This window comes from Notamacropus eugenii, chromosome 4 (assembly GCF_028372415.1).
Source record: "Notamacropus eugenii isolate mMacEug1 chromosome 4, mMacEug1.pri_v2, whole genome shotgun sequence".
In the NCBI taxonomy this organism is placed as follows: Eukaryota; Metazoa; Chordata; class Mammalia; order Diprotodontia; family Macropodidae; genus Notamacropus; species Notamacropus eugenii.
In genome coordinates, this window is record NC_092875.1 from 50,102,624 (window position 1) to 50,128,103 (window position 25,480).

At 45.5% G+C, this 25,480-nt stretch overlaps 1 protein-coding gene across 6 annotated transcripts in view; it reads left to right on the forward strand.

The window, feature by feature from the left end:
* Positions 1-25,480, forward strand: part of FBRSL1 (fibrosin like 1) — a 297,437-nt gene that overhangs the window by 196,414 nt on the left and 75,543 nt on the right. For all 6 annotated transcript variants that reach the window (XM_072600792.1, XM_072600794.1, XM_072600790.1 and 3 more), the window contains exon 5: positions 21,911-21,940. In XM_072600792.1, coding sequence (XP_072456893.1) covers positions 21,911-21,940 — 30 coding nt within the window. The remainder of the gene's footprint in view (positions 1-21,910; positions 21,941-25,480) is intronic.

Below are 25,480 nucleotides of genomic sequence, written 5' to 3' on the forward strand. Positions count from 1 at the left end.
GCTTCCTGGGGTGTGTGTGTGTGTGTCTGTCTGTCTGTCTGTCTGTCTGTCTGTGTCTGTGTCTGTGTCTGTGTGTGTGTGTGTCTGTGTCTGTGTATACAAAGTAATAAAGGGTAATGCCAAGAGGAGGACTGTAGTGACCAGGGAGCTCAGAACAGCCTTGGGATCTGAGCCTTGTGCCTTGAGGGAGGCTCAAATGAGGAGGATGTGCCTCCCAGAGATGTCGAACCCTCCGGGGTATGAAGTGGATTGCCATGGCCAGAGAACAGCTAGCACACTCAGCATTTTAAAGGAATAGGGACTATAGGGAGTGATAGGCATCTTGGTGACACAGGGCACCAGGCCTGGAGTCAGAAAGACCTGAGCTCAGATTCAGCCTCAGACAAACACTAGCTGTGTGACCCTGGGCAAGTCATTTAACCCTGTTTACCTCAGTTTCCTCATCTGTAAATAAGATGGAGAAAGAAATGGCAAACTGCTCCAATATCTTTGCCAAGAAAACCCCAGATGGGGTCATGAAGAGTCGGACACCACTGAAACGACAGAACAGCAACCATGGGAATGGTACAGAATAAATAATTAATAATAATATAGATAATAATAATAATATAGAATAACTAATGGAAACAATAACGGTGGAAATGTCAGCCCAAGCCCGGTTATAGAGGGTTTTAAATGGCAGAGCGAGGCATTCTCCAGGTCCCTTTTCCCTTCAGATGTCCTCTCCATGGCGCCATCTTTGTCATTTGATTGTCCAGCTTGTCAGCATCCTTCCCGTCAGGGTATCTAGAGAAATGAAGCTTCTGCCCTAGCTAAGCTCTACTTCTACTTGGAGGAACAGGGTGAAGATAAGACATGCAGGTTTAGGGGAATATGTGATGTGGGGGGGTGAGATACAAAAATCTTGTATGATGTTGGTTTTGGTTTTTGTTTTAGGAGAATAAAATCACTATTTTTCACAGTAGGAGAAAAAGACAAGGAGTTAAAAAGCATTTGCACCTTTAGTTACAAGACTTTTTAGTATTTAAAACTCCTTGGGACCTGAGAAAACCTCAGTCTCACCCTCCATTTCCATTGAGGGAATGAAGTCCAAAGGTGTTGAGGTCACTTGTCCATGATCACACAGCTGATCAATAGTAGAGCCCCTGTTCAAGCCTACTTATCTGATGCCTCCAATCTAGAGGTCTTCCCACTACATTCAGTTGAGTAAGAAAGGAGAAGCCTCCTGTGTACCCTACCCACTCTCCTTTGGATGTGTGCTGATAGCAGAATCCTGGGACTAGAGAGACCTTGGGTAGGACCCCTAATTGTTTAATATCCCTGAATTCAGAAGATAGAAATAGACTTGGTGTCCAAGGACCTGGGTTTGAATCCCAGCCTGGGTGCTTACTACTCCTCTGACCTTGACTTAAAGTCCCTTAACTTCCTTAAGACCTGGTAACCTCATCTGTAAAATGATGGAGGGTACTGGGCTCAGTGACTCTGAGTGATCTCTTCAGTTCTGCATCTGGGATCCTTCCATTCACCTGGACTGCTATATTGGTTCTCTCTACCCATTGGTATTGCCAGTACCCACCTCAAGGGAGGGTTCAAGTGAGATAATATAAGATAATGATCTTGTACAGTAGTGCTTCACACATACTAGGTGCTATGTGAATGTTTCTTCTTCAACTCTGGCACCCGCCTGTTCCCTAGTGCCCTTGTAAGGAGTAACATCCTATGTAAACCTTAACCAAACAGGCAGCCTTAAAGTCAAAAAACCCTGAGTTCAAATCCTATCCATACTGTATGACCCTGGACATGTCACTTAACCTCTAGGCAACTCTCTAAGACAGAGAATGTACTGACCTGACCTGCACTGAGAGAGGGAGTTTTCCTCCCCCTGGAACCTCCTAAACCAGTGAAATCCTAGGCCTAGCCCCTATTTCTGCCTCTATTTTTGTTATCTCTGGGAAGTCATTGAGACCTAAGGCAGCTCCTAGAGAAAGGCTGGCCCCACAGCCCTCCCCCCTCCCCAAAGAAGCTCACCTAAAGTCTGGCCCTGCAGCCCCCCAGCCTCCTCCTCAACCCAACCCCTGGAAGAACTGAAGAGGAGGAGGAGGAGGCGAGAACTTGGGCTGAAAACATGCTCAGCTCTGTTTGAGTAGCACTAATTTATATGACTTAGGTGGGCGTAAAAGGATGAGAAATGACCTTTTCAACATGACTCCAGATATAAAAACGATCTTACAATCTTATTATCATGAGAACATTTCGCCTGGTATTAAGCTCCATAAATTACCTTTTCCCCAAGCTAGTAACCCTGTGTCCCCTGGGGGCCAGCAGCAGAGGAGATGCCTGCTCCTGGCTCCTTATTTTAGCTGAATTGCTTAATTGGTGTGTGCTCTCCATCCCCGATTGAGTATTTGGAGCACAAATGAAGGTTAGAACCTTTGCGCTAGTTATCGACTGAAGGAAAATTGATTCACGCTCAAGAGTGCAGTTGGGAGAAAGGACGCGTGATTCTCCCCAGGAAGGAGGGCGCTGGCTCATTTCTTGAGCCTCCCACCCCCCACCCCCAATATTTCTTGCAAAGGTCAGGCCAGCTGAGCAAAATTTGTAAAACTCTGAAACATTGTTCAGGAACCCAAGATGATGTTACTATAGGGAGTCCTGGGAGTGAATAAATCAGAGGAGGGAGATGGGGTTACCCCCTTCCTTCTGCTTCCTTTATACTGCTATACCCCTATAGATACACAGTTACATATATGTTCAGGACTTTGATGTTGGGCTCAGAGATTACATGGTATTGGAAGAGGGGTGCTGAGTCACCTGGATTCAAATCCTGAACTGTCTCAGTGACTTTTCACCTCCATGGGCCTTTGTTTCCTCATTTTTAAAATGAGGAACTTGAACTAGATGGCTTTGAAGGTTCCTTCCAGTTCTAAATCTAGAACACCTGCGTAGGAACTGGTTTGACTTTTTTTTTTTTTTGTGATTCCCTAGCACTTGGGCACAGTGTCTGGCACATGGTTGGAACTTAATAAATGTTTGTTGATTGGTTACATAGTGCTTAATCAATGACTGGTTATGGAAGGGAAGGAGGAAGGGAGGAAAGAAAGGAGAGAAAAGGTAAAACCAAGTGGCAGAGCAAAGACCCACCTGAGCTCTCCCCTAAACCCTTCCAAACACCTTTGAATAAAAACTCTGGACAATTCTAGAGTGGCAGAACCCACAAAAAGACAGAGTGAGACACTTTTCGAGTCCAAGACAACATAGAAGGTGAGTAGGAAAGGTCTGTTGCACCAGGGTGAGAGAGGAGTGCAGGCTGCACCAGCCCAGACCTGGCCCCAACAAACCAGGATAAGGTTTTAGGGCAAGTGAATCAGTGATACCAGTGATGGTTCCCAGACCTTTCAGCCCATAGACAGTAAGGGGATTAGACAACGAGTTGGAGTGAGATTTACAGAGGTCCCTTTGCTGGCACCAGGGGCACGGCTGTCTTGCACTGCCTGTACTTGGATCTACATCCCTGTTGTTGCTCTTTGTCCCAGTGTGAGGAGATGCACTAGCATAGCAGGACTTGTGGCCTCAGAGGAGCAGGGTCCCTGGTCACAGTTCCATGGTTGAAAAGAGTGCTTGGCATCTCTCACAATCAGTGCACAGTATAGGAGAGTAGTAAACACACCTCTCCCCAGATCATATCACCTTGAAAGAGCTAAAAACTTACAGGTCCCCAGAATTACCTCTGAAAAAGAGCTGCAGAAAAAAACCCTGAACCTTGGAACAGTGCCCCTCCACTTGGGAAGCAGAGCCCCACTCTGGCATAGAGTTAATAGTCAAGAAATAGGCTGAAAAATGAGCAAACAGCAGAAAAAAAGATCTGACTGTAGAAAGTTAATGTATGACAAAACACACACTCAACAGAAGATAACAGAGTCAAAGCCTCAAATAAAAATATGGATGGGTTTCAGGTCATGGAAGAAGAATGCAAAAAGGATTTTGAAAGTCAAGTAAGAAGTAGAGGAAAAACTGGGAAGAGAAATGAGAGTGACGCAAGAAGATCATGAAAAACGAGTGAACAGCTTGGTAAAGGAGGCACAAAAGGATGCTGAAGAAAATAGTATCCTAAAAAACAGAATAGGTCAAATGGTAAAAGAGGCACAAAAATCCAGTGAAGGGAAGAATGCCTTAAAAAGTCAGATTGGCCAAATGGAAAAGAAGGTATAAAAACTCAGTGAAGAAAATAATTCCTTAAAAGTTACAAGTGAGTTTATGAGACATCAGGAAACAAACAAAATTAAAAGAATGAAAAAAATAAAAGAAAATGTGAACTATGTCATTTGTAAAACAACCAACCTGGAAAATAGATCCAAGAGAGAGAATTTAAGAATTTTTGAGCTTTCTGAAAGTCATGATCCAAAAAAGAGCCTAGGCATCATCTTTGAAGAAGTTGTCAAGAAAAACTGCCCTAATATTCTAGAACCAAACGGTAAAAAAGAAATTGAAAGAATCTACCAGCCACCTACTGAAAGAGATCCCCAAAAGAAAACTCCCAGGAATATTACAGCCAAGTTCCAGACCTCACCAATCAAGGAGAAAATACTACAAGCAGTCAAAAAGAAACAGTTTAAATGTGATGGAGCCAGAGTCAGGATAACACAGAATTTAGCAGCTTTTACATTAAAGAATTGGAGGATTTTGAATATGATATTCTAGGGGGTAAAGGAGCTAAAATTACAACCAAGAATCACCTTATACCCAGTAAAACTGAGTATAATTTTTCAGGGGGGGAAATGGATATTCAGTGAAACAGAGGATTTTCAAGCATTCCTGCTGAAAAGACCAGTGCTGAATAGAAAATTTAACTTTCAAATAAAAGATACAAAAGGAGCATAAAAAGGTAAACAGGAAAGAGAAATCATAAAGGATGTGATACGGTTCAACTGTTTATATTGCTACATGGGGAAATGATATTTATAACTCCAAAAAACTTTCTCATCATTAGGGCAATTAGAAAGCGTATACGTAGATGGAAAGCAGAGATGTGATTTGAATGTGATGGTATGAAAATGTAAAAAAATAAAATTAAGGGATGAGGAAGACGAATGCAGTGGGAGAAAGGAAAAGGAAGAGATAGAATGGGATAAATTATCTGACATGAAAGAGGCTTAAAAGAGATTTGACAGTGCCAGGGAAATGGGGGAAGCCAGGAGAGGAACCTCTTATTCTCATCGAAATTGGCTCAAAGAGGGAATAATATACACACTCAGTTGGGAGTAGAAATCTATCTTACCATACAGGAAAGAAGGAAGGGAAGGGGATTAGAGAAGGGAGTGGGGCTGATAGAAGAGATGGCAGTAAAAGTCAGAAGCAAAACACTTTTAAGAATGGACCAGGGAAAAAGGAGAAAGTAAGATAAACAGGAGGAAAATAGGATGGAGAGAATTGTGTAGTTGGTAATCATTACTGTGAAAAAAAATTTTTTACAGTGAGTTTTCTCTGATAAAGGCTTCTTTTCTCAAAAGCAAATAGAGTCAAATTTATAGAAATAGGAGCCATTCCTCAATTGATAAATGGACAAAGGATATGAACTGGCAGTGTTCTATCTATAGTCATGAAAAAAATGCTCTAAATCACCATTGATGAGAAAAGTGCAAATTAAAACAACTCTGAGCTACTACCTCACACCTGTCAGGTTGGCTAATATGACAGAAAAGGAAAGTGACAAATATTGGAGGGGATGTGGGAAAATTAAAACACTAATGCTTTATTGGTGAAGTTGTATACTGATTCAGCCAAATATACTGAGAGCAATTTGGAACTATGCCCAAGGGCTGTAAAACCATGCATGCCCTTTGATCAGGCAATGTCACTGCTAGGTCTGTATCCCAAAAATATCTAGGAAAAGGGGAAAGACCTTGGGCTTATCTTTTGTATTTATACAAAAATATTTATAACAGCTCTTTTAGTGGTGGCAAAGAATTGGAAATCCAGGGAATGACCATTAATTGGGGAATGACTGAACAAGTTGTTGTATATGATTGTGATGGAATATTAATGTGCTTTAAGAAATGATGAATGGGATGCTCTCGGAAACATCTGGAAAGATTTATATCAACTGATGCAAAGTGAAATGAGCAGGAGGAGAAAATTATCTGCAGTCTCGGCAATATTGTATGATGATCTACTATGAATAACTTATCTATTCTCAGCAGTACAGTAATCTAAGACAAATCTGTAGGACTCATGATGAAAGGTGCTGTCCATCTTCAGAGAAAGAACTGGTAGGGTTTGAATGTAGATCAGAGATACTATTTCTTTATTTTTCTTGGAGTTTTTTTTGGTCTGTGTTTTCTTTTACAGAATGATTTACATGGAAATGTTTTGCGTGACTACACATGTATAAACTCTCCAATTGCTTGCCTTCTCATTGAAGGTTGGGAAGATAAAGAGGGAGAGAATTTGGAATTCAAAATTTTGGGAAAAAAAGAATGTTAAAATTGTTTTTACATGTAACTGGGGAAAAATAAAATATAAGATTAGAAAAGGAGGAGAGGAAGGAAGGAAATGGATAAAGGAAGAGAGAAAAGGGAAAGAAGGGAAGGGGGAAAAGAAGGAAGGAAGGAAGGAAGGAAAGAAAGAAGGACTGACCTACTTTCTGACCATAGATCTCTGAATGATCACTGAATGACTGTCACTCCCAGTTACTCAGACTTACTTACATACTTACATCTCTTTCAGCTCTAAATATGTGTGAGCTTTCGCTTTTTCTAAGGACTTATTGTACTTTTATGTCCCCATCCATACAAATGGACATCGGAAGCCCAGCTTTGGTGCTACCCTGCCCTGGCCTGGCCCATTCCCTGGTCCCTGGGCTCAGCATCTGAGCATACCTTGACAGAGCAGAATTCTGTGCTCAGACCTTCTGGTCTCTGCCTGACACAGTTGCTGGAGGATTGGACAGGAGAGGCAGGATCCTTTGTAGGGATCTCTCAGTCCAGCCCCAGCTTTACTTTTGGGTCACCCCAAACCACTTTAGACCCCACCCTTTGCACCAGTCACACACAGTTTCCTGGCTTGAGTCTTCTTACTTCAGACTTCACCTTCATGCTGTAGATCCCCAAGACCCCTTAGAGAAACTGTAAATTCTGGGACTGTTTCCTATTCCCTTTACTCCCACTTAACAAGTGACTCTGTTAGTGGACCCTGCGGGCTTGCTGTATGACCCTCCAGACTGACTGGGGCTACAGAAACCCAGAGGTCTGCCTCAGAGGTCCCCAAAGAGGCATCCCTGTCCCCATCTGCTCACTTCTGTCCCCTGTCATCAGGCCTAGACCCAATTTCTTTCCTTAGCAGATATTCTCTGACTTAGAGGTGACCTTGCTTCCTAGCAGGGCTTATCTACGCATAGAGCTCCTCAAACACATTAAAAGGGAAAGAGATTTTTGTCCTGGCAACTTTGCCATATCATTCTCCTCTCTGAACAGTAGGGCTCAGGCAAGTAGGAGTTGGGAGGAAAGGCAACCCCCTGTGTTTAGAGCTCATGATATTCCCAAAGTCTGAACCCAATCCTCCAGTGCCAAGCTCTCACCCCTCAAAATGTCCCACACTTTCTAGATGTCCTAGGCTACCAACATGCTACAGTTCATTGACAGGACATGTGAAAACCAGCTCTTGCTGGCCTGACCCTTGAACTTGTGTGTTTACCCAGAGCAAGAGCTGGCCCTGTACCCTGGGCTGACAACACTTCTGTGGGATCAGATGGAAGTATTTTGCAGATCTTAAAGCATTGTAAGAACGCTAGCTATTCTCTTGCACTAAGTCTTCTATGGCCGACATCTCCTGGAACAACCACTAGATTTGGAATCAAAGGACTTAACTAATTGTTTGACCTTGGGAAGGTCACTGTTGAGCCTGTAAAATGGAGAAGATTGGACTCAGTAGTCTCTGAGGTCTCTTCTAACTCTTCAGTCAGTGGTGCTGTGATTCTGGGATTCAGATATTATCTTGGCCTAGCTCATGACCCCCCATCCCGGGCTTTAATTACAACTGCCATTGAACAATAAGTCTGATCTGATAGGCTCTGCTTACAGAGACTGCTGGTTGCCTTAAGGTAGTGCAGAGGTGGCAGTAGGCTGGGAAGAGAAAGAAAGACTGAGAACTTGTTCCCAGAGGCTTTCCCCCTTATACTCAGCAGGAACTGATCACTAACTTCAACCACTGGCAACAACATGCCTCACTTATGTTGGGTCTCCTTTGAAACCTGCCCCCTGACCTCAGAGATATGTTCACCTTGGCTCACAGGCTTCTTTAACCATGGCTCTGAAACCCAAACATTCTTCGGCAATTTTCTTTGCCTTTGGGGTAATGTCCTACACCTCAGCACATCCTTTCTGCAGCAGCTGGGAGAGCCTAGAGTAGGGGAGGGCCCAAAGAGACTATGATTTGATCACAGAGGGTCACCCCAGGGGGGCATTCATTCCACAGTGCCCCCAGGAGTCCTAATAAGGGGTCTCTGAAGGCCAGGAAGTCCCTAGTGTCAGAGACACTGGATCAAGTCCCTCAGTTTCTAACCTCTGCTCCATCCGTGGCCCTTCTTGGACCCTGAGCTTTGTCACCTTCCTGGGACAGGAGAGCTGAAATGTTGTACTGGGAAACTGAATCCCAAAGGGAACATTTTTCTCTACTCATGAATTTTTCATGTCTTTGTTTGAAAAATCCCTGGCTGACCATTGCCATTAAAGCTGAGTAATTAACATTCACCCTGTAAAAAAAAAAAAAAAAAAGGAAAGGAGAATGAGGCTTGTATTTATTGAGGCTTAATAGCCTTTTTTAAAATGTGGGGACTTTGGTGGGGTGTTGGTAAATTCCTTTCATCTCCCTTCCCCAAAAAAGAAAAATCAAAAAGCTAACTTCTGAATTTTCCTCCAACACAAACTTCCCGGCCTGATCTCTCTAAGGCAGTGTTGGAGCATGCTGAGGGCTGGCTTTGGCAGGGATGGCAGGTCAGAAGGTGACAGTGAGAAAGCCTTTCTCAGTGGTTCAGTAAAGTCAGAGGATCGTAGGATTTCAGTCTGAGAAGGACTTTGGAAAACACCTCTTCATACAACCTGTATAAGAGGGACAGATTGAAGGGCTCAGAGAGATTGAGACTTGTCCAGAGTCACACAGATAATAAATGGTAGAATTGGAATTCAAACCCAGGTTGCTGTGACTCAAATTTAGTGTCTGTTCCCTCTTCCTGGATCTCTTCCTTCTTTACAGCAATAACAGCAAGAAGGCCTGTAGGAAGAGACTAGTGGATTTGATCCTGGCTCTACCTCATACTCCCTGTGTGACCTGAGACAAGTTATTTGACTTCTCTGGGTCTGTTAACCCCATTTGTAGAATGAGATGGCCTCTGAAGATCCTTCCGCCTCTAAATCTGTGATCCTATGATCCAGTGGCCAGGCTTTTTCTTTAGAACAGGACCTTGGGCTTTCTCTGAGGTTAGTTGGGTTGGATGCCAAGGTTATCAGAGAGAGCCAACTATCCCTTGACCATGGGGCCCAGGGCGCTGTCCCTCAAGTTTCTTCTCTGTCTTTGGCTAAGAACTGGCCCCCAACTCTGTCCCCTCCTCTAGTCCACACACCTGCCCCCATTCCAATTGCATCAAGGCCAAGAGATTAGGGTCAGTCCTGACATACTTCCTCGATGACACCCATCCCACTATTGGGGGCTTGGACACAAGAAAAACTGATCTTGACTCCTGAGTGAGACACTGGAATCTAAGTGTCTTCACTGAGACATTCACTCCAGGGAGAACAAGGTCATGGGGGGAGATTTTGGGAACATTGAGAAGCTGGGAGTAAGGGTTGAAGCTGGGATAGCAAGGGAGGACAGGACAGGCAAATCAGATGAGCATTTATTAAGTACTTTCTATGTGCCAGTTTCTGAGGATACAGAGAAAGTCTTTCCCTTGCCCTAAGTCCCACAGTTTCTGCTTTCAGGCCACTCCCATTCTGATGTAGGAGACAACAGATCATAATCTCATGTACATAGAAGTTGTAGACAATACACTTGAAGGTAAAATACTGCCTTCCTGGGCAACCTGCCCAGATCCCAGTTGAAGTCAAGCTTTTGGGAGAAAGTGAGGGCCTCAGTTCCCCTCTCTTTGGGGACATAATGGTGCCTGGGAAGGAGATGGAAACAGGAGGAGAAGGCGCATAAGCATTGATACAGCACCTACTGTGTGCAAAGTGCTGTGCTGAACACTTCACAACTATTATCTCATTTGATCTTTACAACAACCCCAGGAATTAAGTGCTACTATGATTCCCATTTTACATGCGAGGAAACTGAGGCCAGTAGAGTTGAAGTGACTTGCCCAGGGTCACACAGCTAATAAGTATCTGAGGCTGGATTTGAACTCAGGTCTTCATGACTCCAGGCCCAGTGTTTTATCCACTGTACCACCAGCTGCCTCTTCAGAAAGAGCTGCTGTTTATGGGGGAAGTAGAAGGATCGATGTTGCAGCAGCACCTGTAAGGGGAGGCCTCCCCTTTCTGAGATATGTAAGTATTTGCTCTGAAAGGATCTTTTTCTCCATAAGAAATGAAAGGTCCAGGTCCCAGGGTTTTGTCCCTTTACACAATGGGGATCTATACCCTACTCTAGCAGGGATCTGTCCCTGTACATCCCCTCAGTACCCCCAGGAGCCTGTCCTTCCAGCATATGATGCCCCCCACCCCCCACTATGTACATTTATACCACCAGTACTCCACCCCCTAGTCCCGAAATAGTGATGTGCACCCTCAGTGCACCATGGAGATTTGTGTCCCTGGCAGGATCCTTTCTCCACAAGAGGAATCCCCCTCCCTGACAGGGACTTGTCCTCTCTATACAGTAGGGGTTTATGCCCCTTCCATAAAGGGGCCTATATCCCTCACCTTCCTCCAGCAAACATCTATCCCCATACCCTCATAATTCAGATCCCTGCCCCTGCAGCAGGTGTCTGTCCCAATATATACAGTGAGGGCCTCTCTTTTCCAGGAGTGTGTCTTTCACCCTTATATGAGGGGGGTCCTCTACTCTCTCTTTATCCTGTTTTCCCCCATAATGCAGTCCTTTCATGAAAGCATCTGGCCTCTCCATGCGTGATGGGTTGGGGGGCTAGATCCTTTCCCCTTCCATAGCCAGGGTCTGTACGCCCTCCTGCAGGGATTTGCCCACATTTAGTCGTGGTCTCCACTCTCCAGCCAGAATCTTTTTCTACCACTCTCCCACGCCTGTGCCCCCACAGACAGAAGATGTGCCTTGTGCTCCCCCTACCCTAGCAGTGATCTGTGTCATCCACTCCCCTTCAGCAGGCCTGGGGAGTGGGGCTCAGACCGGAGGGAGCCCCCCCCATCCCTGCCATTCTGAAGGTCGTCTTGCTAGCAGAGAGACAGATGTGAGGGGTTTTTGCTCCCCCACCTCTTACTCTGATTAATTGCCTCATTCAATTCCGACTATTGCAGTTAAACATTAATTCAGCAGGACTTAATAACGTATTCATTTATGACCCTGCCTGCTCAGGCTGACAGTGATGGGCTGTTTTTGTTAATTATAGGGATCCATGAGCCCCGTCCTCTACACGCTCTCACTGACGGAAAACACAGCCCTGGCACACGCGTGGTCTTTGATGTCAGATAAATCAAACCTCCCTGAGGAGCTGGCTACAGGGCGAAATATTTCTTCCTAAATATTTTCCACCAAATGCATCTTCCCGCCGACGCTGCCACGTTGGTTTAAGAAATAATCCAGGGAGATTTGTCACAAGGCTGGGGCTAGGGGCTGGGGTGTTTTGCCAGGATTTGCTGGCAAGATTGCCCCAGTTCCCTGTTAGGCTTAGAAGAGGAAGCCCCTGCCTCCTAGATGAGAGAAGGCCTTTGTCTCCTTCCGGAACTCATTAGAACTCCCGCTAATTAGAAGATTTTCTAAGCAGGCTGAGGATTCTTGGGTGAGGGGTCCAAGGGAGGGGCCTCACTAACCAAGAGCCTCTTTCCTCACCAGCCCCAAGATAGCAGGCAGGAATCACAGCCTTGGCAGGAGTATGGCCCTGTCTCCATCCTTAGGGTTCTGGTGGTCAGGGCACCTCCCCAGGCTGGGGAAGTGGCCATCAGAAGCAGAGTGCCCACATCCCCCACAAGGGGGTGGAGGTGACAGCCCTGCCCTGAATGGGCACATGTTCCATTGTGAGTTGTTCTGCATTTCTCTGAGGCCAGATCACCTACCACTAAAAATGACAGCTTAATCGGGATCATTCTTTCCACCTTGTGGGTTCTGCCGCGTTAATTAAGCGGGAAGCATCCGGATTGGGGGTGCCTTCCGTGGCTCTGCTGGGAGGTACTCTATTTCTGTCTTGAGCTGTCTCAGCAGATTGAGGGGGAGCATAACACTGGCATGTATTCCTCCCCTCCAAGCCCCACCCCATCCCCAGTGCTGTGGGCATTGCTGTGTCCCCCTCCTCTCCCTGGGGCCTCAGCTAGTCCTGGAGCCAGCAGCCCCGTTCTGTTGGCCACATCCAGACCTCAGCCAGTATTTCTCAGAATCTCCGCATCGAAGTAGCTTGGTGACCTTGTGGGTAGGATTAGAATCAGGAAAGCCTGCCTCTAATACTCAATGACTGTGTTGGCCCTGGACAAGTCACTTAACCTTCATTTGTCTCATTTTCCTCCTCCTTCTAGGGTTGTGAGGATCAAATGAGATCAGGTTTGGTTAGAACAATGGCACGTACTAGGTGCTTCATAAATACTTGTTTCCTTCCTTCTGGCCTCTGTCTCCCCTGCTTCACCTGGTGTCTTGTTAATCTGCTGGTTTAGGGGCTCTGACTTGAAATACAATGTTCCTACCTTTTTATGTTGCTGCCAAGTTAAGAATTTGAGTTTCCAAGAGCTAACTCCTAGATATCGCTTGTTGCCTCTACACAGCTATGTCCAGCTCTGAGGTGCTTTGGCCTGTACAGTCCCTACCAATCATGAGATATAATAATATATAAAAAGAAGCAGGGTATAGAAATAGTAAAAATGACCTCCCTTGTACTAGTGCCATCTTGTCAGGTCTCAGTGCTCCTGGGTTATATAGGGCTCTTTGAACTCTGTCTCAGAAAGAAAAAAAAACTGGATTTGGAATCAAGATGGCCAGAGTTCAAAGGCCAGCTTTACTTTTAATGTTAACTGTGTGACCTTGGGAAAGTCATTTAGCCTCTGGATCTCCATTTCCTGTAAAATGGGAAATTAGGTCATTTGAACTCTTAAGATCCTCGTATGTCCAAGTTGTCATTCTATTCTAGAGGGGCATTCCCTCAGCAGTAATAGGAATAGCTATTATTAATATTTGTTGTTCAGTCGTTTCAGTCATTTCTGACTTTTTGTGACCCCATTTGGGGTTTTCTTGGCAGAGATACTGGAGTGGTTTACCATTTCCTTCTCCAGCTCCTTTTATAGATCAGGAAAACTGAGGCAAACCAGGTTAGGTGACTTGCCCAGGGTCACACAGCTCGAAAGTGTCTGAGGCTGGATTTGAACTCAGGAAGGTAATTTTTCCTTACTTTAGGCCTGGAACTCTATCCACCGTACCACCTAACTGCCTTAGCGTTTCTGTTGTTATTGCAAAATAAATTGTTATTTTTCAGCAAGACATCAGAAGCCACTTGCTAGACATTACAGTTGGCTTTAAAAATTAAGTACTTACCAAATTCCACATCCCCAAAGCACTGTTTTCATGGATAAACTACAGATCCCTCACTAATACAAATATAGACCTCCCAACATTCCTGACAACCCAACTAGCCACATGCGCTGGAGCCAGAGCATCCCAAAGACCAAACCTTTTCCTACAATCTCCTGGCTATAGCATCATTCCGTAAAAAAAACGGAGTGGCATTTTGAATACATACCCTCACACTAACTACTCATAATCTGTGAGATGCATGGACCAAGAAGCTTTTCAGATGCAGAGGCCTTGAAGTGATGAGGATGGGCTCACAGACTGGGGTCTGTATCCTCCTGGGAGCTGCTGCTACTGCTGTCCCCAAGAGATTCAGCAAGCCCATCACAGATGAACTCCCATCTCTATGCTTTTACTCCCCTACAAAAACCCAAATGAACATAAAATCTCAAAGAATGGTAGGATGGTGACCTGTCCTGGGACCTTTTCTGTCCTTGTTGAAAAAGATAACATGATGATAGTGATTTTAAAGCAGCCAACATTTATGTGCTTCTTGAACACTTGCACAGAGCTTTTTTGTACAAGAGAGTATCATAGAAGGAGAGCTGAAAGAGGGGCATCTCATCCAACCCCTTCTTTACAAATGGGGAAAACTTAGGCATCACACATCAACATCACAAGTATAAACGAGGGAAGATGTAGTTTTGTGGTGTCTGACTCTTCATGACAGCCCAGACCATGGCCTGCCAACACCATCCATTGGGTTTTCTTGGCCAAGATATTAGAATGACTTGTCATTTTTTCCCAGTGCTTAAGTGACTTGTCTAGAGTGACCCAGTTCACAAAGTGAACAGGCATGACCTGCCCACCCAACTCCAAATCTCCTCTGGGCTCTGCTGTAGGACTGAACAGTTCCACTTACTCTCATCATTCTGTCCATGGGAGACCACTCTAGATCATCCACTTCACTTCCTTGAGTGAAGACAGCAGCCTGAGGCCTCCAGGTTTTTCCCCTCTCCTCTCCGTCTTCCCTTCCCAGGCTCAACCTCATTGGTAGCATTCCACCTCCTCTCTCCATGAAGTTGCCCTCATTGTCTGCAATGCTCTTCCTCCTTACCTCAGTCCCTCAGATCCTTTGATTCTTCAGAATGCAGCTCAAACCTCTCTTGGACTGATTTTCATCCCATCCCTTCCTCTACAGTAGTATTTTCCCCCCAAAATTACCTTGAATTTATTTTGTGTATGATTTGTTTTTTACTGACAAATGTACACGTTTTATCTCCTGATACAACGTAAGCTTCCTGAGGACAGATTGTTTCATTTTTTTTTTCATTTGCTCCCATTCCCAGGGTTTACACTTGTTGATTGGTTGAATTATTGATTAAAGAGAAACATATACAAACGACTCCTCATGAAACTCCCTTCTTAGAGAGACAGTCACTCTGTGGTCTCTAAGTCCCCCAAAGCGTGGCTCAGAGAATTTTGACATAGACTGACATCTGTCTGCTCTGGAAACGAGATTTGTTTCCAGTTTCCAAGATTTGTTACCAAGAAACAGGCCTCTCTTTAGTATTCTGCGTTGGCTTAAGGTTTGGGCCCAATCCTCCCAGTCACCTGGGCTGCTCATTACCTCACTTCACAAGCGAAGATATATGGTGTGGACATTTCTGGGGTTAGGTGAATCGAGAACAGCTTTAATGACCTGACCTGAGGAGTAATCGTTAACAGTTCAATGTCAACTTAAAGAGATGTCATGGGTCAGGTACCCCCCAGATCTGCCCTGAGACTTCCCTCTCCAGCATTTGTATCAGTGGCTCAGGTGGAGGTATAAATGGCCTATCCATCAAATTTATTGTTGACATGAAGCTGGGAGAGATCAGGCTGTTCACTGAGTGACAGAAAAATATATTAACAGGTTAGAACACTGAGCCAAAGCTGGTAAGATGAAATTTAACAGAAAAAAATTTTAAATCCTACCTTTGGGTTCCAAAAAATCAGTATCACAAATGTAAGTGGGAGAAGCTGTAGCTTTGTCATGTCTGACTCTTCATTTCTCATTAGTGATCACTAATGCTATCTGTGGGATTTTGGGGGGGCAAAGATACTAGAGTGTTTGCCTTTTCCTTTTCCAGTGAATTCAGGCGAACAGAGGTTAAGTCACTTGGCTAGGGCCACATAGCTAGTAAGTATCCAAGACTGGATTTGAAGTGGGTTTTTCCTGACTCCAGGCCCAGAGTGCTCTATCCGCTGGGCCATTTTGCTGCCTATATTAGATGTACCTGTAGAATAGTAAAAAAGATAATGGAATTTTAGTGAACTGCAAATTCATTATGTGTCTAGAGTGTGATATGGCTGCCAAGATTTCTGCTTTCCCAGACTGTGCTAACAAAAGAGTTCCCACTATACTTGGCCTTGGCTAGATCATCTTTGGAATACTATGGGTACCACATTTCAAGGGCATTGACCAAACTGGAAAACATCCACCAGGATGGTGAAGGAACTTGGGACCTGGCCACATGATGACCAGAAGAAGGACCTGGGGACGTTTACCTTGAAGGAGAAGAAAAGACTCGGGGGAGACGTAATAACTATCTTATTATATCTGAAGGGCTGTTGTAGGGACAGACTTTTTGATTTATTCTTCACCTCAGAAGGCAGAAAACTTGGTAGAAGGTGTAGAAATTTCAGGGAAACGGATTTTGGTTTATGCTAAAACCCCAAACTCCTAACAATGAGAGCCATCCCAGTGGGGAATGGGCTGCTTGAGGGGGCAATGGGTCCCCCTGTCAGAGGTTGCATGGCCACTTGTGCAGGTGTTGTAAAGTGGATTCTTGTGGAGGGAGGGCTAAGACTAGAAGACCTGCAAGGCTGCTTCCAACTCTGAGAGTGTGTGTAGCCAGGGAGGAAGGAGAGGTGGCTCACCTGGTCATCTGGAATCAGGAGCTGGTGTCCTCAGCAGTTGACTAGCCTCCTTGGGTTGTTGACAACCCATGGTTCATCCCTTCCTCCTTCTTAGATGATATTGAGCTTTCTGCCAGATGAATCTCTTAATGTGAACTCCTTGCCTTTGTTTATACAATTTCTGAATCCTTATTTCTGCTGTTCTGAACTTAGGAGCTTGGATGTAGAATTGGGAAAGATTTGAAAATGCAGAATGTCAGAGCTGGGAGGGCCCTTAGAACATAGAATGTCAGGATTGGGAGGTGCTTTAGATCAACACGTTCAAATTTCTTATTTTGCAAGTGAGGAAATTCCTCATTTTCAGGTAAGTAAACAATTAAGGCCTAGATGGGATAAGTAGTAAACCTGAGATTCAGACTCAGATCCTGACTCCCATTTTATATCTCCCGAGTTCAGCATTGTCTCCTTTCCACCATGAAATGGGACCCTGGCCAGGTCCCATTTAATCTGGATGGAAGGATTGACTCAATCAATAAGCATTTATTAAATACCCACTGTATACCATGCACCAGGTGCTAAACAGGATCCTTTGGGATCTCTTGAGCAAGAAGTATGTAGCCTAGGGTGGATCCTGTTGGTGTACTTCCCTTGAACCCAGTGGGCCCACAAACCAGGGACCCTTTCCCCTGCCAATCAAGGACCGTCTCCTATATCACTGATCACTAAATTGGAAATGGTGTTTTACGGCAGCAATAAAGGAATGGTACAGCGTGAGGTACGTTTTTATACAACTCTATGAACTTTGTCATTGCAAACATTATAGCCTTGAATGTGAGAGCGCGCTGGAAGGCAATATAATTTGATTACCGATATTAATCACATAGAGTACAACATATAAAACCAGTAATGCATAAGTCTGACTGGAGCCAGAGAACCCTCATGTGCATCTCAGGGAGATTTATTCTCAGTAATATAATTCATTTGACATGAAAGTATCATAATTGCAGTTGCTAGGAAGAGATTTTTTTTTTCTTTTAAGGAAAAAGTGGCCCTGATTTCAAGAGCAGAATGTTCTTTGCCTAGCTTCTCTTGAGAACCCAGAAACAAAAGATTGGCCAAGTTCATAGTCACGGGATTGTGGTCTTTGTGGTGGTGGAGACCTCGAAGGTCATCTAGTCAACCATCGTTTCGTCCATGGCCAATCAGAGGCCCATAGAGAGGGAGAGATTTATCAAGGTTAGAAGGTAATGAGAGCTGGAGTCAGAATTGGAACCCAGGTCTTGATAACAGATCCAGCACTGATCTTACTACATTACTTGGACCACTTTTCATAAACCAGCCAAGCTAAGAAGCTTAATGGGAGTGTTGGAAAGCAAGGTATTTGTGTGCCCCCCACCTCAGGTATCCCTGTGATATAGTATATTCAGAAAGGGGCAATAAGGAGATTTAATTAGATCCAAGCTTTGATGCTTTGTCACTACATTTATGTTTACCTTAGTTTCCGGCTCCATAAAATGGGTGGGAGTGGACTGGATTTCCTCTGAGATTTCTTCCTGCTTTGGATTTATGATCTTATGATTCTGAGATTTGGGGGTGCTGCCTGAGGTCTGTGTGTTGCTTGGCTTTCTGAGGTCACCTTTTGAGCTTCTGGTGCCATCACTTTAACCTTAGTCTCTTCCACACTTAATGGAATGATGGTTTCCCCAGTGCAGGAGCCTCCTGTGGCAGGGTGTATCCCAGATCACACTTGCCTTCTCCTCCTCCACCCTCACCCTGCCTCTAGCACCTTTGTCTGTTTCTTCTCTTATTTCTTGGCGGAGAGGGGAGTTAGGTCTTCATGTTGTATTTAGCCATCCATCTTTTGTCTCCTATTCTTACTACAACAGTCATTCAGCGCAAGCATTTGCTAAGCTCCTACTGTGTGCCTGGCACTGTATGAGGAACTAAAAATAGAAAGATAAAAATGAAGTAGTTAAACCCTTTCCTTGCTATTATTTACTGAACACATTCTATGTGCCTGGCACTCTGCTAGATGCTAGGACCACATGCTTGATGTTAATCAGCAAATATTTACCAAACTGCTACTCTGTACTGGGGCAGGGCTGGAGAGCCATAAATGAGATAGCCCCTGCCCTCAAGGAGCTTACAGCATATGTGCATATAAGTAGATTAAAAATCCATACAGTATAAATCCAAGATGGTGGAGAGGGGAGAGCAGGGTAAGTGGAGTCAATATGAAGCTTCTTTAACAAGTGGTACTTGAGCTAAGCCTTGTGAAGATGCAGGAATCTTCAGAGGGGGCAGGTAAAGTGAGGGGGTTCCCTTCCAGCCACAGGGGATAGTCAGGAGCAGGAATGTGGCTGGAGTAGCAGCTCCCCATGACAGGTCTAAAAACAGGAACTTGATGGTGACAGTCTCAGCCTATTGAGTACCCTGTTTCAGCAACTCTAGTAATCACATACATATGTATATATGTAGATGTAAATTCGGGCAGGCACCTCCGTGTGTGTGCACACATAAGTCTTTTTGTCTCAGTAGCCCCAGAGGCTCACGCTGTGCCTGTCACATAGTAGGTGCCTAATAAACCTTTGTTTAATTGAAGTGTACACTTACATAGACATACATGTAGACTGATCTCACTTGCTTGTGTGGCTGGGCATTCCTGGATCCACCACACACGTACCCACACGTATGCCTACAAGTGCATGCATGATCAGATGCATTAAGTTTGGGGGTGGTTGTGATTTTACAGTCTGTGACATTTTCAAAAGGCATTTGAGCTGCGTGTCTCATCGCCCCCTCCTCATTCCCTCCTCCCCACCCCCCACCCCCTTCCCGGCACGCTCTAACGGGCTCAGCTCTGACTAATATTCCGTGTTTCACTCACCAAATAATCAAGCCGTGTTTAGCTCCTTCCTAGTACAGTGTTCTCTGAATTATTGAGGGTGTTTGATGTCAGTAAGCATCTGTGACAGAGGCCTCGAGCTCTAAGCGGAGGAGTCCCCTCCCCCCTTCTCCTCCGCCCCCTTGCCATCTCTGCTTTACAGAGAAGACAAGGCCCAGGCTACCTCGGCTGTCTTTCCAGTCCACCTCGCCTGACCATAGCCAAGCTGGCCTCATCTTACCAATTCACCAGATTCGCCCACTTTTGTTCCTGCAACTCCTAGCTCCCTGGTCTTTCTTTATCTGGCTCCCTACCCTCACCCTTACTCCTTCATTGGCTCCTTTTCCTCCCTGGTGGGGCCTATTGCTTTATAGGCAAAGCTCTGACTAGGGCAAGGTGACTGGTCCTTTGTCCATGGCAGTGGCCTCATTCCAAGGGTCTTGCTCTTCCTTCATTAGCTTAGTGACCTTGTTGGGTTAAAGATGGGCTTCCTTCTTCCTGAGGCCGTATCCTGGCAAACCTCCCCAGTACCATCCCATGTAATGCCTCCTGCCCTTTTTTCAGCTGTCACCATCTTTGTCAATCTTAGGTTCTTTCTTTCCTGCCACCATCTAAGGGCCAAAGATGGGGACAAACCAGAGATTTGGGCCTTGTCTTCTCTCCATTCCCTTCATGGCCAATCCCTCCATAGTTTAATATTTCCTGCCCCCGTTTCACAAAACCATCAGTTAGAACTGTCCCAGAAGCAAATGGACTGCCTTATGAGATGATAGGTTCCCCCTCTTCAGATGTCTTTAAACAGAGGCTGGATGACTGTTTTGGGAGAATATATTATAGAGGTGATTCTTGGTTCAGATATGGGTTGAACTAAATGTTGTTGGTTTCCCTTCCATCTCTGAGATTCCAGAAGAGCAACCCTCTGGACTGTGATCTGTGAACACTGGACACATTCCGTGGCTCTATCCTGATACTTGTCCCTGTGCCCAGAACCAGCCTCACCCCTGAATGTTTTTCCCCAGGCCCTGGCTTGTAAACATGGGCATAGTGGGCTCAGAGAGTAGTGTGAGGACTTGGGGATTGTTCCCTCAAGACCTGAAGGATCTCATTAATTCACTCTCAACACACCCTGTCTATGTGCTGCCATGATGGGGAGGGGTGTTTGCATTATCTGTATTGTTGGAATGGACTTCTGAACTGCTGAACACTGATTGGCTTTGTTGGAGTTTTTCAGAGTACATGTCACAAAGATCGAGCTACTAGAGACAAGGGAGAAAAATGACATAGCCCCTCCCTTCCAGGGGCTTCCATCCTATTGAGGAAACATAGAGGGTTAATCCAAGAGAAGGACCCAGGGGATAGCTAGTGGCATCTGATCCTCTGCTACCATCACAGACCCTCTCAGCTCCTTAGAGGTTTTCAGAAAGAAGCCCAACTGGCCATCCGTGCTAAAAGCCATAGGTCAAACACACAACCTGGCAAAGAGCTTAGCAAAATGGCTTCACAGTAAAGAAAACATGGGTTCAAGTCTCATCAATGATTCAGTCAAGGCCTTATGACTGGGCAAGTCAGCAGAAATTCTCCCTCTGAAATTCTTAGTTGCAGAATTTGTGTTCCTCCTTGGTTAAAAGGGAATTTCCTCGCTAGGAGTTCCCTACACCAAAGAAATCTTAAAAATGCATAAGGCCTTTATTCTGTGAGTTTTCGTGCCCCGCCCCGCCTCCACACACACATTTAAAGGCCTAACTTGATACATTCAGGAGAATAAGGGGAAGGGGCCTCAGAAGAGGATCTTAGGGTATAAGATAGATCTGGGACCCAGTTACCAGAGACAGAGGCTCTGAAGCTGCTGGGTGATGGCTGTGTGGTTTTGCAGCCTCTTTCCAGACACTCAGTGGAGGTGCCACTGTGCTGACATCTGGCTGGCCTGAGGGTCTTCATGGATTTGACTGGTTCTTTCCTTATATCCACCTCTCCCCCTTTCCTCTGGGTAGCTCTGCACAGCTTCTTTTCCCACACTGTCCCTACAGTGCCCAGATCCTGAGCCCTGAGCTCAGTAATGTGGAGTTCCCAGTGGTTCCAGAGCAAAGGTACCCCTGCTAATTCCCAGATAGCTCCCTCCGTGATACCAGGGACAATCACAGCCAATGCCACCTCTGATTAAACCTTGTCTTAGAATGCCTTCCTCAGCCGTCCTCCACCCCCACCATGTTCCCCCTCTCCCATGTTCTGGGATTTCAAAAGGAGACAAATTTGCTTTTCTCTCCCTGAACATGAGATTTCCATTAGCAGTCAGGCTGGAATGGGTAGGGCAGACTGGGAGGATCAAGGTGTGTATTTTCTGTTCCCTGAAGTAGGTGTTAACCGCAGACAGGGAGGATGTTAAATAATGATTTAAGAGGTTCATTTTAAAGACTTTTTTTTACATGAAATTTTCTCTCTTTCTCTCATCCACAGTGTGACAGCGAGAGCGATATTGATGATAAGGTAAGATTTGAGTTCTTCCCTCAATACCTCCCTGGTTGAATGGAAGTAAACATCCTTTCTCAACAGACCCTCAACAGGCTGACTCCCAGTTCAGTCCCAAGCCCTGAGACGGCTATTACCACTTCCTCAGGCTCAAAGGGATGTTCTTCCTGGGGGATTATTGACCCTCATTCCTCACAGAGGACATTAGCTTTGGTGTTGGATTGTCCAAGTCCTTTATTTCTCTTCTTTCCCTCTTCTGGCATGAGAATGAGGGGGGCAGGATGGGTCTTTGGGTTCTTGGCAAAAGCCCCTATGAAGGGAGGAGAGTCAGAGAAATAAGGAACCCCAAGTTTGGTACCAACTAAGGTCTCAAACCCCTTTAATAAAAGGATTTGTTCTGTGAAGTTTGGATTCAGTCAAAGGGCTGCACCTAGTGGGCCCATGTGGCCTCAAGGCTGCAGGTTCCCCACCCCTGGTTTGGGATAATCTCTGGACTTCACTTGTCTGTGTACTGTCCTCCCATACTCACTCCCCCAGTCCCTTCACCACGGGTAACTGAGAGATGTCTGCGACATATCAGGGTACTCGGGAGAGGATGTGTTAGAGGATAGATGATCCATTGGATGTTGGCAATAAAGTGGGTTTCCACAGTGACAGCTTGATCTCATGCCTATGAGACTGAGAGAAGGCCAGTTCCTGCACACATAGAGAAAGCAGGAAGCAAGAAGGTGGACCATGTGTGTTTGTGGGAAGGGATGTATTTGGATGTCCTGTGTGAACGGGGCAGGGCCTTCAGACATTATTTGGGTGGATGGAAGAATGAGAATTGGTGGTTTCCCTGACCATGGAGGTGCTGAGAACACCCTTTCTCAGAGGGGAAGTTTTCTTTTCCCTCCCTGCACAAGCCTTCTGTGTGCAATAGGTCAGTGGGTCACCGAGCATTCAATGAGCACCACTGTGTACCAGGCCTTTTGCTAAGAGTTTACTCTTGAAGGTGCTGGGGCTCCTCTGATTTGGTGACTTCCCTAGAACCTGTTCCTAGGGAAGCCAGAAGCCAGGCTGCAGAAGTCATAGAGCTGGGGAAAGACAAGCTAGTCATGACTCAATTTATATGTAATCTATGCCACCTTCCTGGCATATATCAGGCTTGAATAAGGAGACTTAAAAAAGGAAGAGAGAAGGAACATACCATTTGCTGAACCAAACCCAGCTCTCCGTCACCTCAGCAGTATGGGGAGGGCTGGGGGTAGGGCTGTAGGTGCTGACAGGCGCCAGGCGAGTCCCCTGGATGAAGCTATAAATGACGTGTGGCGGCATTGGACAGACGCGCCATTAACGACATTCTAAATTACCCTGGCGCCCGGGCGAACAGCATTCCCACCAGACTGACGTTTGCTACATTGGGTTTGACTTCACCTTGTAGTGGAGAAATTGAAATCTGAACTACATTGATTAGCTTTCCGAGTGCACAATCGGAGGTTACCTTATGAGGAAGCAGCTTTGAGCCGGTGGGTCCCCACAGGGGAGTGGGGGGGGGGGGAGAGGTGAGCCAGCCGCACACACCTGCACGCTCTGACTTTGCCAGGGCCTCAGGCAGAATCAATCCCAACCAGTCCCAAGCCCAGCAATTCCCTGGTCCTATCATGTTCTTCCAGTTCCAAATCCAATGCTTTTCCATCATGCCATTCTGCTTCCGAGGTGGGAGTACTGGACTGGAAATGCAGAATACTTGGGTTGAAATGATGCCTCCACTGTTTGCTCACTGGCTGCCCAAAGGCCATTCTCAACCTCAGTTTCCTTATCTGTAACAGACTCATGAGTGTATGTAAAGTGTTTACAGAATGTTAAATATTCATGTCACGTCATGGTACCCTCAGTAAGGAGTAGCAATCTTGGTGCAGCGTAGGGGTCCCCAGAGCACTGGCGTCATCCCTATGCAAGTGCCCACTCTTCCCTTACTATCTATGGCTAAGTGCACACATGAGGACATGGGAATTGGTCCCTCCTGCCTCTCACTCCTTTTCTTTAGGCCCAGCCTATCCTCAGGCTCTGGAAAGCTCCTAGTCTGGAATCAGAGATGTTTATGGTGGTCTTGGATCTGATCCCTGCAGACCCTACTTTATGAGGTAGCAGCCCCAGTCACAAGGCCTTCCCCTCCTTCCTATGCCCTCAGGAACTTTCTTCTGAGCAGGCAACCCTCAGGCCAGGGGTGGGGCTCCAGGAAATCTGGGTTCTAGTCTTGGATCTTCCACTAAAACTTAGCCAGTTTTATCTTGGACAAGTCCTCTGTCCTCCCAAATTGAGAATATGTCTTGCACCAGATGACTTCTACTCACTAGTGACTTCAAGCCCTCGGGCCCTTCCCCTTCTCCTTGCCTATGAGGGTGGACTCTGTCCACAGAGAGGACATCTCTGTCTCTTCCAACTTTAGGGTGATAATCCTTTCCATTCAGGGGATCAAAGATTTTCTCTTTCTCTGATATCACAGGGCTAATGAAGGGTCTGAAGAGGCAGATAGGATAGATTATTTTTATTAGTTGCAGTCCTTCGCTAAGTGGTGCAGTGGATAGAGCCCTGGACCCAGGGTCAGGAAGACCTGAATTCAAATTTGAACTCTGACACTTACCCGCGATTACTGGGTAAGTCACTTCACCTCTGCCTGCCTCAGTTTTCTCATCTGTAAAATAGAAATTAATAACAGCACCTACTTCCCAGTGTTGTTTTGAGGGTCAAATGTGATAATATTTGTAAAGCACTTAGCACAGTGCCTGGAATGTAAATGCTAGCTAGTATTATTAAATTATTAAATTGATAAAGCACTTTGTGTAGTGCCTGAGATGGATGAGGCCCCGGAGAAGGAAGTGCTTTTGTTTTAGTGCAGTCATTTTAGTTGTGTCCGACTCTTTGGGTGCCCATTTGGGGTTTTCTTGGCAGATGCCAGAGTGGTTTGTTATTTCTCCAACGATTTGACAGATGAGGAAACTGAGGCAAACAATGAAATGATTTGCCCAGGGTCACCAGCTGGATTTGAACTCAAGTCTCTGGGACTCCAGGCCAAGCACTCTATCCACTCTACCACCCAACTGCCCCACATAGATACCAGAGAATATTTGTAAAGTGCTCAGCACAGTACCTGGCACATAATAGCCACTGTATAAATGCTAGCTTATTATTACTATTAAATGAGAAAATATTTGTAAAGTGCTAGCGTATGCTCTGGCACCTAGTAGGTGCTTAAAAATGCTTGTTTCCTTTCTGGCTTCCTCATCTCTCCCCCTCCCCCCCATCTTGTAATTATGTATAATAATAAGTCATAAATAGCTGGCCTTTCCATAGCATTCTCAACCAACCCTGCAGTGGTCATCTCCGTCTTTCAGATGAGAACACAGGCTCAGATGTCAGGGTCACCGAGGGTCACCCAGCCAGCATCCAAGAGAGGTTCAGATCTCAGACTTCCTAACTTCCAGTCCAGACACCTTAACCCTTCGTTGTTCATTCTGTCTCCCTACTCAAATAGCCACAGATAGACACATCTGCTCAGATCTGGCATCCCCTACC